The sequence below is a fragment of the Urocampus carinirostris genome, chromosome 11 (assembly GCF_059441175.1).
Source record: "Urocampus carinirostris isolate Australia breed hairy pipefish chromosome 11, RoL_Ucar_1.0, whole genome shotgun sequence".
Classification (NCBI taxonomy): domain Eukaryota; kingdom Metazoa; phylum Chordata; class Actinopteri; order Syngnathiformes; family Syngnathidae; genus Urocampus; species Urocampus carinirostris.
The window spans coordinates 8,797,884-8,813,198 of NC_142359.1; the positions used below are offsets into that span (position 1 = coordinate 8,797,884).

General features: G+C 40.2%; 1 protein-coding gene across 1 annotated transcript in view; it reads right to left on the bottom strand.

Moving 5' to 3' along the window:
* The window catches only part of pcxb (pyruvate carboxylase b), a 444,629-nt gene that overhangs the window by 30,720 nt on the left and 398,594 nt on the right, over window positions 1-15,315 (bottom strand). Inside the window, exons 19-21 of the mRNA XM_088347024.1 lie at window positions 12,097-12,178; window positions 7,078-7,235; window positions 2,845-2,931 (exon numbers count right to left, since the gene is read on the bottom strand). Of these exons, the coding sequence (XP_088203150.1) occupies window positions 2,845-2,931; window positions 7,078-7,235; window positions 12,097-12,178 (327 nt within the window). The remainder of the gene's footprint in view (window positions 1-2,844; window positions 2,932-7,077; window positions 7,236-12,096; window positions 12,179-15,315) is intronic.

Sequence of the window (15,315 nt, forward strand, 5' to 3'; positions counted from 1 at the left end):
GGGGCGTGAACATTTCATCGGCATGGGTGATAAGATGAGGGGACCCCGGATCCTCGTCGTCTTTCTCCACACGATTGTAATTGGCAAGGAAGAGGGATCCGATTTGTTCAACTCTTTGATTCGGCTAAATAAATTGATATGTGGACTACACTCGTCGTTCGGCTAATTCAATTTCTTCGACTTCTGGACAAGCTCCAATTGTAAGGGTTTAGACAAGACACGTGAAGTGTCTTCGGAGTCAGATTTCAGTTTAATGAATGTTAAAACCTTACAATATGCATTATATTTCTGATGCATCGTATACAAAGCACATACTTAGCCTAACATCAACAACCTCCCCTGCAATTAACCACACAAAGTATTAGTTTAATGCAACCAGTCCTTCCCTTAACACACATTAAGAACTCTCCCTTTCCTCTCGTCAGGAGAGTCGGGCAGGCAAGCGGCAACAATGAAGAATACTAGCTGTCACCAGAGGAGGAGACAGCTAGCAAGAGATAACCCATACCGGGAAAGCCCGGCCAAGATTGCAGACACGAGCCCGGAGTTTAATCAAAATGGGAAGGACGGACACCCGGGTGGAGACTGGAGCAGCGGAGGATGATTGAGTGAAGTGAGCGAGAGAGGGGGCCGGAGGCCCTTCCAGACCTGAAGACAGCCGAGCAATGCCTCTAATTACAACAACAAGCAGACAGAAACAGTAAGCTGGCACGGGCAATCGTGCACAGGAGTAAAAAGAGCAAAAACAGGAATAGAGACAGGGCTTATCTATGCTCTTTCACATTGGGATGTGTGTTAGCTTTGCTAATGAAATGTGTTCTGATTAAGGGTGGGCAGATGGGTCCAAATATCAATATAATCGATACTACAATAGAATAGAATAGAATATAGCTTTGAAAACTCTCTCGGTGTACCGTCTTTCTTTGTAAATATGTGTAACCCATGTACAATATGTATTTGCAACTGTATATTTTTGTAATGTATTTATTTGTATTTATTTTAGACAATTATTCCGATATGTTTTGCACGGGTGAACGAAAAATGAGGGGCGGAACAAACGCGGGGTGCCGAGTTTAAGTGGGGACCGCTAAAGGTGAGGGACGGACAAGGAAAGAAGAGGGGGTAAAAAGTTGTTTAAAGAAAAAGGAGTTGCGTGAGTAAATGTGTTCATCTGATATATTTTTCCCACCCTTACCTTTGGAAATATACACTTACAAGCACTTCTCAAAATCTAAAATCACAACATTAAAATTCAAGCATTTTCAAGGATTTCAAGCACCTGTACACACTCTATTTGAATAGTAATAGAAAAGAATAATTTCACTCATTATGGGGCGGCAGCTGAGGAGGTAGAGCCCTCTTCTTGGGATTAAGAGGTCGCAGGTTCGATTCCCGGCTCCTTCGTGTTTTATGTCGAAGTGTCCTTGGGCAAGACACTGAATCCCTAATGCCCCCAATAAGCAGGTCGGCGCCTTGCAGGCGTGTTCTCTGCTTTTTCAAGAAGACTTATTTTTCTTCATTTAATACGTGGTCTCTTGAGTCGGAACCATGGTAACAATTTTCAGCCTTTACAATCACTTCTCAAACCCTAAAATCACAACATTAAAATTCAAGCATTTTCAAGGATTTCAAGCAACTTTACAAACCCTGATTGAATGATTTCACTAATTACAGGGCGGCAGTTCAGGAGGTAGAGCGCTCATCTTGGGATCAAGAGGTCGCAGGTTCGATTCCCGGCTCCTCCGTGTTTTATGACGAAGTGTCCTTGGGCAAGACACTGAATCCCTAATGCCCCCAATAAGCAGGTAGGCGCCTTGCATGGCAGACTCCCTATTGGTGTGGGAGTGTGTGTGTGAATGGGTAAGTTTGAAGCACATTGTAAAGCGCTTTGGTAGGTCTTCATTGACTTGAAAAGCGCTATATAAATGCAGACCATTTACCATTTAGCATCTTGATTATCCTCAAAACCTTTGGAGGCTGACTCCCTATTGGTGTGTGTGTATGAATGGGTAAGTGTGAAGCACATTGTAAAGCGCTTTGGTAGGTCTTCATTGACTTGAAAAGCGCTATATAAATGGAGACCATTTACCATTTAGCATCTTGATTATCCTCAAAACCTTTGGAGGCTGACTCCCTATTGGTGTGTGTGTGTGTGAATGGGTAAGTGTGAAGCACATTGTAAAGCGCTTCGGTAGGTCTTCATTGACTTGAAAAGCGCTATATAAATGCAGACCATTTACCATTTAGAATCTTGATTATCCTCAAAACCTTTGGAGGCTGACTCCCTATTGGTGTGTGTGTGTGAATGGGTAAGTGTGAAGCACATTGTAAAGCGCTTTGGTAGGTCTTCACTGACTTGAAAAGCGCTATATAAATGGAGACCATTTACCATTTAGCATCTTGATTATCCTCAAAACCTTTGGAGGCTGACTCCCTATTGGTGTGTGTGTGTGAATGGGTAAGTGTGAAGCACATTGTAAAGCGCTTTGGGAGGTCTTCATTGACTTGAAAAGCGCTATATAAATGCAGACCATTTACCATTACATTGACCAAAAATCCTTGCTTTTCTAATTGACTGAAAAAAATATTTTTCAAGGTTTAGTTAAAAAAACCCACTGCACTCGTCCTTGACTCACTGATGTGGAAATCGCTGCTCACTGAATCCGTGGCAGGAGGTCAAGTAACGATCCACTACCTCTCTTGCTAGCAGTCGATTAGTGTTCACCAAGGTTGACGTTATTCAGGTCAATCGTACCGAGAAAATGCCGAAAAGATTCATTCTTTTGAAATGTTCTTCAGGAACGAAGGCGAGATGAAAGATGTGTGATGTCGGCAGCGGCTCACCTTAATAAGGTCTCCCAGTAGCTTGTTGGCTTCCGTGTAGGCCTTCTTCACTTCCTTGAACTTATTCCCCAGGCCCATACTGTGCGCCTGCAGACACACAACAAGAGTGTCAGCATGATGATTACCGTAAATTCCGGACTATAAGCCGCTACTTTTTCCCCTAACTTTCAACCATGCGGCTTATTCAGTGATGCCGCCAATTTATATCCGCCGAGGAAGACTGCAACTTCTTAGCTTGTGCATAAATTAAATTAGCGTAGAAATATCCTCACCATGCAAATTGCAAAAAGAAAGGCACATGACGCAGCTTTCAGGCTAAGAGCAATCGAGCAATCCGATAAAGAAGGAAACAGAGCTATTGCACGTAAACTTTACTTTGCGAACGTGTTGCTAGCGTGGTTTTGAATAAGGGAGCGTGGGTCGACGTCTATATGGCATAGTCTCTTTCCCATACTGGGGAAGACGACTTTGATGACGTCAGTTCTAAGGAGGAAGATGAGGACGGTTTATCGTGATTACTACAAGTACGTTATGTTTTTTTTAACAGAGCCGCTTGCTGTTTTGCGAGCGTGTTGCTAGTAGCGTTTTGCTACCCTTCACAGGCACGGTTTGGGATGAAAGTTATAAGCTTTGAAAACTCTCTCGGTGTACCGTCTTTCTTTGTAAATATGTGTAACCATGTATAATATGTATTTGCAACTGTATATTTTTGTATTGTATTTATTTTAAAGACTTATTCTGATATGTTTTCCACGGGCGAATCAAAAAGAAGGGGCGAATACAACAGGGGCTGACGGGAGTGGAGTAAAGGTGAGACGTGTTTGTGGACGCAGCGGACAATAGTGGATATATATTTTTCCCACCCTTACCTTTGGAAATATACATTTTTTTCCCTTGGATTATTTTCAACGGGACCCGGACTCTGCAGGTCTGCATCAAACGTTAAGTACCGGTATCATTTTCCGTTCATTTTGCCGGCTGTGGTTTTTGGACTGTGTACTTTATATTCAGCTACAATCACGAGACACAAAGTCGGGTTTGGATTAATTTTGTGATTGTGTTACATGTAAAAATCAGGTGTGAATCATGTATTTTGCAAAGCCACAAATATGACTACAATTTACTTATGCGATTTTTAATGTGTTTACATTTATCAAGACAATTTATTTTTAGATCTTGAAATAGAAAAATATATTTGTGGATCTGAACATCCATCCATTATCTCCACTGCTTATCCTCAGTAGTGTCGCGGGGTGCTGGAGCCCATCCCAGCTATCTTCAGGCAGTAGGCAGGGGACACCCTGAACTGGTTTCCTGCCAGTCGCAGGGCACACAGAGACATACAATTCACTTGCTCATTCACACCTCGGGACAATTTGGACTGGCCAGTTAGCCTGACGTGAATGTTTTTTGAGAATGTGGGAGGAAACTGCACAGGGAGGACATGCAAACTCCACACAGGGAGGCTGCAGTAGCCGGACTTGAACCCTAAACCTCCGCACAATGGCCCTGCGCGCTAACATTTTTAAAAAAAATCTCTCCCCGTATAGGTGTTGGATTAAAATGACAGCAATATATAGCTTACATTTTTAGTTGCAGGAAGTTCTTCCCATTACAACTTAATTTTATGCATGGCCCATACTAAATATCCATCATTAATGAATAATCCTTGCCCTAATAGCCATTTCAAAGTGCCCCTGTTTAGGTGTACCATGCACCTGTCCTCTTATATAAGACAATGCCATACAAACTAATGCCAGATGCCGTTGAACACGAGGGGAGAAGAAATGCAGAAAGCAGTGTCTGCGTCTATTTTAAGCAGACTTGTTGAGAAACCTGTCCCAAATTTAATGCAAAATGTAAGCAGTTTTCAAACCTTGAAAACAAAACATTAAGAATTCAAGCATTCTCATGGATTTTAAGCACGAGTACCAAAACTGTGTGTAGTTTGCGTGACACGCAATCACAAATTCTAGTAGGCAGGGAAGCTCTATTATTAGACCGCATGGCCAGAGTTCACATCATCTTAATTTCACAGGTCATCCGTGATACCGAAACGCTGTTTCACTTCCAGGGTTGGGTAGGATTACTTTAACTTGATTACTTTCAATTACTTTTGGATTACTCCACTACCAAATATACTAATAAAAGACAAAAGAAACTACCGTATTTTCCGCACTATAAGGCGCACCTAAAAGCCTTTATGTTTTAGTGTTTATTGTCATATGCACAGTAAAGTTGCGAGCGAAAAAGAAAATAGAAACTAAGGAATGGTTGGCATTTCTTGAATCCCAAGACTTTAACCTTCCGAATGATGGAACGATGCATTTGAGTGACATCGTACGGATACCGCATCCGCACGTGTTCTCGACACGTATTTGCGTCTTTGCAAACTTTGGGAATATTAAGGGGGTAATAAATTGGACTGAACTATCTGACTGTTTTGTCCACGTTCCCATTGTAGCGCCTTATAATCCGGTGCGTCTTATGTATGTCAAAAATAGGACCAAAAACCATTTTTTCGGGTGCGCCCTATAACCCGGTGCGCCTTATAGTGCGGAAAATACGGTAAATAAGAATAAAATTACTAGATTCTGTGCAGGCTTGGGGAGTAACGGAATACATGGAACGGCAAAAATGATGTTGGCAAGCTGTTTGGATTTATTTTCATTTTGTTTCTGTCGCATTTTATGTTCGTTTTGCCGGAGATCAAAGAGATCAAAGCCAGGAGAGAAAGCTTACCACGTGTTGTGAGTCATCATTTTATTCATATTTAGTTTCTTTTGTCTTTTTTTAGCATATTTGGTATTGGAGTAATCCAAAAGTAATTGAAAGTAATCAAGTTAAAGTAACCCTACCCAACCCTGGATCAGGGGAGGTTTTAGGTTCAGAAATTTAGAGGTGCTGACCACCCAGAGTGTTTTATCTTTCTCCCTTTTCAAAAACACCCACATAAAAACAACTTTTGGTCAATAAAAATATGAATTCAGTAAATTAAACGAGTAATAATACATAGTAAAATAACTCATCTACATACCTATCAACAGGGTTGGGTAAGGTTACTTTAACTGGATTACTTTCAATTACTTTTGGATTACTCCAATACCAAATATGCTAATAAAAGACAAAAGAAACTGAATATGAATAAAATGACTAAATTTTGTGCAGGCTAGGGGAGTAACGGTATACATGGAACGGCAAAAATGATGTTGGCAAGCTGTTTGGATTTATTTTCATTTTGTTTCTGTTGCATTTTATGTTAGGTTTGCCGGAGATCAAAGAGATCAAAGCCAGGAGAGAAACCTTACCACGTGTTGTGAGTCATCATTTTATTCATATTTAGTTTCTTTTGTCTTTTATTAGCATATTTGGTATTGGAGTAATCCAAAAGTAATTGAAAGTACAGTGGAACCTCGGTTTTCGAAAGCCTCTCAGTTCGAACAAATCGGTTCTCGACCAAAAATTTCGAGAAATTCTTGCTTCGCTTTTCATTCAAAAGATCGGAGTTCGAACGCCGGTACACTAGGGTGCGATCCTGAGTGGCGTACGGGTGTAGATCGTGTAGATTGCCCCCACCCCTCGTGAAGAACTTATGACGTGCGCGCGCACTTCTTTCGCTTTTAATATCGGTGAACGGAGTGTTTTAGCCCCTAATTATGCCTCCGAAGAAGGTCGGTGCAAGCAGCAAAGTTGCTACAGGTGAAAAAAGAAGAGTAGTGCGTACAACTATTGCATTTAAGAAATAAATAATAGCAAAATGAAGAAGGTGTGCGAGTTTCCCTTCTTTCGTGGGAATAAACCATGCCTTCTGCAGACCACCACAAAGGTAAGAAATCCTATTCATAATTCTTTTCTTTATTCTTTAACCGCTCACCACTTTTTGTGGAGACCCGGGTGCTAAATGACGTGTGAACGACCTGATTTTTTTATTTTTACACGTACGGAAGATTACGCTAACGCGAACATACGATTAGCCTGGGTTAGCTTCATGTTTACGTTCATGGTAAACATTCAGGCTGTTGGAACGGATTAAAACGATTTTACATTACTTTTAATGGGAAAAACGATTTCGGTGATCGAACAAATCGGTTTTCGAACAGGGTTCTGGAACGGATTATGGTCGAGAACCGAGGTTCCACTGTAATCAAGTTAAAGTAACCCTACCCAACCCTGTTCACTTCATTACGCTAGAAAAACGAGGTGGAAGAACGCACGAGAACGGCAGTAGTGCACCTGGAAGTGGAGGTTTGTGTACTGTCCTCCGGGTATCTCGTTCTCGTAGACGTCAGCATTGCCGGATTTCATAGTGGCCGTGCAGTCGAAGGGTGCGTAGAGGCCTCGAGCCACTTCCCAGTACTCGCTGTAGTCGAACACCTTCTCCAGAGCGATACCTGCCACAAATTGGAAAAGCAATTTAAAGGAGTCCTAAAGCTTAATGGCGCATCACATGTTCAATGGCGGCGCTGGAGGTAGCGGTCGGCACTGTTGTTTATTTGTGAACGGCTGCTTGGTCAAACTCCACCGTGCAGCTATCACGGAGAGGTCGATATACGTATAATTTATGGCTGAGCGGGCACGCGGAGAGGAAAAACAGAGTTAAGAGATGATTTAAAAATATGTCAATGTTTATATTTTCAATCACAGTCAGGATGTGTAACGCTATTTGGAGAGATATCAACGCGTTTACACTGAAAATGGACCATATTTCCAGGTTGTAAGGCGCATCTAAAAACAAATCCAGTGCGCCTTTATACTGGAAAATACGGTGGGTAGAATTGGAAATGCATAGTTACAGTTACCGTAAATTCTGGACTATAAGCCGCTACTTTTTTCCCTAACTTTCAACCCTGCGGCTTATTCTAAAAGAGAGAAAAGGAAAAAAGGAAGTTCGAGCAAAAGTTAAAAAGACACAGAGAGAGAAAGAAACAAAGAGCAACAAAGGAAGAGAAAAAGAGACACAGAGAGTGAAAGAGACAGAGACAGAGAGTGGGAGAAAAGGGGTTGAAGAGAGAGAGAGAGAGAGAGCGAAATAAATCCAAGTACAGTGTCTGTGTGAGAGGCACCTGGCTTTGGCAACATCAAGTTGACATATTTCAACCTGCGGCTTGTTTTTCTCTTGCGCTTCTCTGAGTGTTGTCTCGCGATTCAATCCCTTAGCGGGCCTGATGTGGCCCGCAGGCCGCCTGTTTGAGACCTGTGCCTTAGACTGTGCCCTGGAAATGTATCTTGGTCATTCCTGATGATCTTGTGATGTGACCAGACCACTGAAGTTTTCGTTTGCACACAGTGGACAACAGTTCCTTGTAGGGTCCAATGTGCCTTCTGATTGGGCTGCACACCGTTTTGTTTGTCACATGGGTTAAGTAGCTGATGCCTAGATGTTTCCTGGAACATCACCAAAGCCTGGATTTTCTTTTCCAGTTTTTCTGTAAGAGACTATGTCTCTCAAGCGTAGAGGAAGATAGAAGTAAACCGGAACTTGCAAGAGTCTGATCTTTGATTTCACTGCTATCTTCTTGTCCCTCTAGATGGGTTTAAGTCTGGCAAGTGCGGCTGTGATTTGAGCTATCCCTGCCATGATTTCTGGTCCTGACCCATTTTCTGATATGACAGCTCAAAGATATTTAAAATTGATGACAGAATCAGTCTCTCTTTGGTTGCTGGTGTCAGGGACCGGACCGGGAGGCAGGAAGTGTGAACTCAATTGCGTAACGATCAGTTACTTTTATTTAGAAAATAAAAGTTGTCCAACACGCAGGGACAAAAACAAAACAAAAACAGGCTTACAGGCAATCAGAAACTCAGACTAGGTAATACTCACAAAACAGGTTTAAAGGCACTAACTCAGACAAACGGGCATGACAGGTCTTCCTCCAGTCAAACAAAACAGAACAGAGCAATACAGAGCAATGAAAGAACAATGCAATGATTCAGCTACTGGCAGTCCCAAAACCCGCCCTTAAGAATCACACACGCACTCAAGACAATCTGCTACAGCCGGTGTCAAGGGGCGGGACCAGCTGGTTGTCATGGCGACCATGCTGGACGTGACAGCTGGTGATGTTTGTGATGCTACCTTGGGGACAGTTGGTCTTTATTTTAGTTATTTCTGTGAAACATAATATGATTACCAGAATGAAAATGTTTGTTCATGGTAAGGTTTTGTACAAAATGAGGTATTCTTGTATGAATTATTGTTGCCATGAGTTAATAGCATGTGTTAGCTTAGCATGGAATGTATCAGTATAATTATTAGCAAGGTAACAGGACATTTGTTGTTGTTTGTTTTTAAGTTTTACAGTGACTTTATAATGGTAATAGTTGAAGCCATTGTACAAATAAACAGCAACTATAAAAGAAGTTGGGTCTAGCTGGCGAAAAAGAGGATAGCCTGGAGAGAAGACAGCACAGGAACCATTTATGAATGAATTCACTAACTTTGGTGGTGAAACCAGATGTCATGATGCTAATTTATGTACAGTGGAACCTCGGTTTTCGAACGCCTCTCAGTTCGAACAAATCGGAGTCCGACCAAAAAATCAGAGTTCGAACGCCGGTAATGCGTGAGTACGTACGCTAGGATGCGATGCGGAGTACTGGTGTAGATCGCCTTTTTCGTGACCAACTGTTATCGCGTGCGGACGTGCTTCGTTTTGCTTTCGCTTTTAATATAGGTGTACAAAGTGTTTTAGCAAAGTTGCTACAGGTGAAAAAAGAAAAGTAGTGCGTACAACTATTGCATTTAAGAAAGAAATAATAAAATATGAAGAAGGTGTGCGAGTGTCTGATCCTCTCCCCACCGTCCACCTGCGCCTTCTGCTGACCACCACAGAGGTAAGAAATCCTATGCATAATTCTTTTCTTTATCCTTTTTTTTTTTTTTTTTACATGTTCATGTTTGCGTAATCTTTCAGACGGAAGATTACGATAACTCAAACGTATGATTAGCCTGGGTTAGCTTTATGTTTACGTTAAACATTCAAGGTAAACATTCAGGGTGTTGGAACGGATTAAAACGATTTACATTATTGTTAATGGGAAAAATTATTTCGGAGATCGAACAAATCGGTTTTCGAACAGGGTTCTGGAACGGATTATGGTCGAGAACCGAGGTTTCGCTGTACTATAAAATAAATCATTTGAATTTAAATGTATTTATCTATATTGTGTGCAACCCTAGCTCTTACTGTAGTTTCCATGCGCCTCATAATCATGTGTGCCTAATTTATGAAAAATATATCACAAAATACTATTTTTGGGTGGTTGCACCTCATAATCTGCTGTAGTGTGAAAAATATGGTTTATATTCTTTATCCTCTGAGAAGAATTTCAGTATTTTAGAACGCCCAAGTGTACACACCAAAACAAGCAGCAAAACGTCCAGGAAATTGTCGGATTAAAAGAAAAACAATGAAATATTGTCGAAAGCTTTCCATTCTTGGGTGGGCCATTGCATAAACTGTTTTTTCCGTCCTCAATTTGTCCTCTCTAAAAATTCAAATCCTGCCTTGAAAAAAAAAAACTGTTTTTGTGTACCTCATTGATGAAATCATCCGCTTAGTAAAAAAAAAATCATAAAAGAATGGCCTCTTTTGCCATTCTCCTCCAAATCAAATGAAAATCTCCTCGCCCGAATGCGCCAGTGATTGACGAGGACACAAATGGATTAACAGTCACTTTTCCCCACAAACAAACGTGGCTTGCCAAGTGGGTGGATAGCAAAATGAGCTTGTATAGTGCATTTAATTGCTGTGCCGCAACGGCCGACGAGGACGGAAGAAGCGAGCTCGCAGCAAGCCACTCATTATTGCTGGCCGGCCCAAATGGAATGAAAAGAAGAGTTTGGTGGTGGGGAGAGAGGGGTGATGGATGAAAATGTCTAAGGTCGGGAACGTTGCATTCGAGGACGCTTGTTTTGGCGAGAATGAAAAGACGAGCGTTGGCGGGCCTTCAAACGATGAACGGGGCCGTGCAAGGTAAAGACGGAGGTTTCAAAGTCTTCTGGAAAATGAAAGACACTTGCTCTTGAATATTGAACAAGCCAGGCAATCAAGACTAATGACTTCTTTGGGGGACTACGAGGCACACTAAAGCGAGGGTGGTGATAATGTTTTTGTTTGGAATAAAAGTACATATATATCTGTTTGTTTGTCAGTTTTTCTGTTTGGTTGTGTGTCTGTCCTTCCAAAAAGAGGAGGTAGGTGTTTAAATATCACCACCCTCTTTCACAAGAAGTCAAGTAGGTTACCCTAGATGTAAAAAAATGCGGACGAAACGCTGACTCAGCACGCTTGTTTTGTTAACAAAGCATTTTTCTCAGAAAGACATTCCACTCTCCCGGGACAAAACGACTTTGAATATCAACGCTGTCTTCTACAGGCAGTTAGGTCATTTTAGAGGTAAAATTTCCGCCCAAAAACTAACTCAACAATTGTTTTTTCCTACTCAGCAGCCTTTCTAGAAAGACATTACCCTCTTCTAGGTCAAACCAACAATACGTTTTAAACACAATATCTTGCAGACAGTTGACCTACATGTAAATAATGCCCCCAAAACGTCAACTGAGCACTTTTGGTTTTGCTGACTCAGCTTTTTCTCTTGGAAAGACATTCTAGTCTCACAGGCCAGAAACACATTGAATACCATTACCATCTTTCACAGGCACTCTGTTAGCTAGTCCTGGATGTGAAAAATGTCAAAAAAACCTGACGCTGCATTTTTGTTTGCTCAGCAGCCTTCCCAGAAAGACATTCTACTCTCACAGGCAAAATAAGTTTGGCCAGGATCACAATATTTTACTAACAATCATTTAGATCACTCTAGAGGTGAATGACCCCGTCAAAAGGGGAATTGTCTAAAATGGTTTCTCTGCGCGGGTTAGGCTCACCCATTCTAATTGAATCCCGTCCTGGCATCATTTTAAAGTTTTTTTTTTATTCTTCCTTAAAACAGTTAATCAAAATATCTTTTAGTTTATTACATTTCTGGGGTAATTTTCACGTAATGTAAAGATAACTGAATTAATATTAAAGTTATATATGTTAACTCAAAACAAAACACACCAAGCCAAAGCTCTTGTTATCGAACAGCGTTGGCTCCATGTCTCCCTTTCCTTATAATTGGCAGAAAATCAACAAGTCTGATGTTAGACGGACATTTTCTGGACTAATATCAGGAACCTTCAAAGATTTACATCTTATAAAACACGACCACGGTCAAAACAATAGGAATACCCAAGTCCAGAAAACTTACCGGTATCCAACTTTGTTCCTTTGGCGCAGGCGACCATTGCTCCCATGCTGGGTTGCGAAGTCATGCCAGCCATCGAGTCCACCTGCCAAAAAGGAGAAAGAAATGGCCGCTCTCAGTTAAATACATCATGAACAGTGTTAACCCAAACCTTTTGACGGCGTAATTGTCATTTATTATGCCGTCAAAATTGTGAAAATTGCAGGAAGCTCATGCTGCTTAAGCCAGTGCTTCTCAATTTTCTCATTTTTCTGTCTGTTTAATCAGAATTTATTCGTAGGTTCGTTTTTAGATAATTGTTGTTAAAGGTACCGTATTTTCCGCACTAAAAGGCGCACCTAAAAGCCTTTATTTTTTTCAAAAGCTGACCATGCGCTTTATAATATAGTGCGCCTTATATATGGATCAATATCAAGTCGCAAAATCTGGCAACTAAGGCAAGGAGCCGCTGACTAGATTTTCCCCCGAAGGCGAAGTAGTCCGTGGTGTATGCTGGGATTTATATACCGGCGTTTCATTTCCTAAGCAATGTGTCAATCATCATTTGAATCAGTCACTATTGGCTAAAGTTATTCGCAGGTAAATGGGGCGGATCCTTTTTATCATTTACAGGCTCGCATAGGCTAAAGGGGCGAAACAAAGCCTGCAATTGGCCAAAAAAGATGAATGTGAATCACAGTTGGGTTGCACTACGGCATAGAGAAAACATTTTTTACTATTCTGTATTTGTAAATATTTTACTCTCCTGGATTTACTACACTCACGGTTGTAAGAAGACCATGGTTACGTATCATTATTGAACGTGATGGCTGCAAGAGAACTTAGGTGAGCTATGCGGATTTATATTTTCCCGGTATCTTCTTTAGAACGATCTTGATGTTTCTGTGATGAGTCTATTTTTAAACTAAATTCAATTCAAAGTGTTTATTGTCATATGCACAGTAAAGAACCCCGTTTCCCTGCACAATAAAATTCTTACTTTGCTGTCCACACAGTTGCCAGCAAAAAATAAAATGGAAACTAAGAAATGTTTGGCATTTCTTGAATCCCAAGACAATAACCTTCCGAATGATATTTGGAACGATGCATTTGAGTGATTGGTGACATCGTACAGACACTGTTTCCGTACATGTCTGAGACACGTATTTGCTTCTTTGCAAGCTTTCGGAATGTTAAGGGGGTAATAAGTTGGACTGAACTATCAGACTGTTTTGTTGACGTTCCCATTGTAGTGCCTTATAATCCTTTGTGCCTTATGTATGGGAAATATAGGACCAAAAACCATTTTTTTGGGGGTGCGCCCTATAACCCGGTGCGCCTTATAGTGCGGAAAATACGGTTCTCTCAGAAACCAAAGTCCTTGCAAAAGACTGAGCAAAGAAATTAGAACAAAAATGGTGTAGTTTGGTCACTCTGAGTCTCCCTAGTTTGCTTTCTTTTTTGTACTTATTCAAGCACTTGTTTTCTGTTGCTGTACATCCTCTAAAACATCTTGAGGTCAAATAATACACACTGTCCCTTTAAAAAAAAATCAGGGTTGACACAAAGGGTATAAAACAATTGAGAAATTAATGGGTCAGAAAAACGTTTTTTTCTTACGCCATCCATATAAACATGATTAACAATATTGTGATAAATGTGCTTAATTTCTATTAACTATTTCAATCAATTGACAGCCCCAATACAGTGTTCTACGTCGTGACTCATGTATTTAGAAGATATACAAATATATCTGTGATTTTCATATGTGAGTTTTAATCCTGCGTTTGCATTTATCAAGACATGATTTTGAGATTTTGAGTCATTGCAAATATATTTGTGGATGGAATCAATACGTGTTTAAAATTTTTTGAGACAAATCTCTCCCCGTATCAGTGTTGGGTAAGATAACCATAATATGTAGCTTATAATTTCAGTTGCAGGAAGTCCTTTCCATTACGATTTATTACTGGGAAGGACTACCTTAATTTTTTTTATGGCTCGTAGTAAATGCATGAACGAATGAATGAAAACTATATTTCGAACATACTAAAATAAAAACAGGACAAAAACAATGACTCAACAAAAATAATGTTAGCATAACATGTTCGAAAAGGCTTAGTATGAAGCAGACGCTTATTTTCCCTACCCCTTCATCTTCCCTATTAATTCTATTTTACAGATATGTGTCTAAATATAAAGAAACCTCATGGATATACGAATGACATAGGATGGATATCAATAATTATAATAATAACAATAGTCACATATTTTATACACTAATCATCGTAGTACCCATCTATTAACATTATAAAGCTACTAGTCACTAAATATCATTTTGACCCCAATGATAATAACAACAATAACAATAATAACAGTTATGATATAATAATAGTAACAATAACAACAAGGTTAACTATGGTTCTAAACGCAGTATTTCCAATCTCCAGTATCACTTATGCCCCATTTTCTCTGTATTCTGCCAGTAATGTTTTTTTTTGTATTTAAATTTGAACACGTGAATATTTGGACATTGTTTGATCTCGTCTTGTAAATTGTTGCAAAAGTTTGACTCCACACACAGACACACACATACTTTTCCTGGTGGTTCTCACCTTTGGGATTATGAATTTACTACAGCCCCTCAAGTTATAACTTCCCACTTTCCGAGTCAATAATTTTTGGATGTTTTGTGGCACTATGTTTTTGTTGACCTTAAGTAGCAGTTGTGAAGTGAAAAATTTTACTAAATCATCCAATTTTAATAATTTCGACTGAATATCAGTATATTAGTATGATCCCGATATCTGGTTCCAATTGCACGTTTTTGGAGGATAAAAAAGGGCTGTAGTGAACTTTTGTTATTATTGCCCCAGACTTCTGCACAATAAACGTAAACAAATGTACATAAAGTTTGCACTGAAACACATTTAATAGTTTCCGGTTTATGTGTAGCATGAACCTGTAGGGGGCGATGACGTTTCATAGAACAATGCCATACAGACTAATGGCAGCTACCGTTAAACATGGGGAAGACAAAATGCAATGGCAAAGCGAACCCAACAATGAGCAGTGTCGGCATCATTTTTAGACTTGTTGAGAAATGTGGCAACAATTTCAAGCATTAACAAGCACTACAGACCAAATTCAAGAAATTGAAAACGCAACAATAAATATCAAGCATTTTAAGGGATTTCAAAAAACCCATACGAACCCCTGTTTAAATTCACTGAAAAATCCACC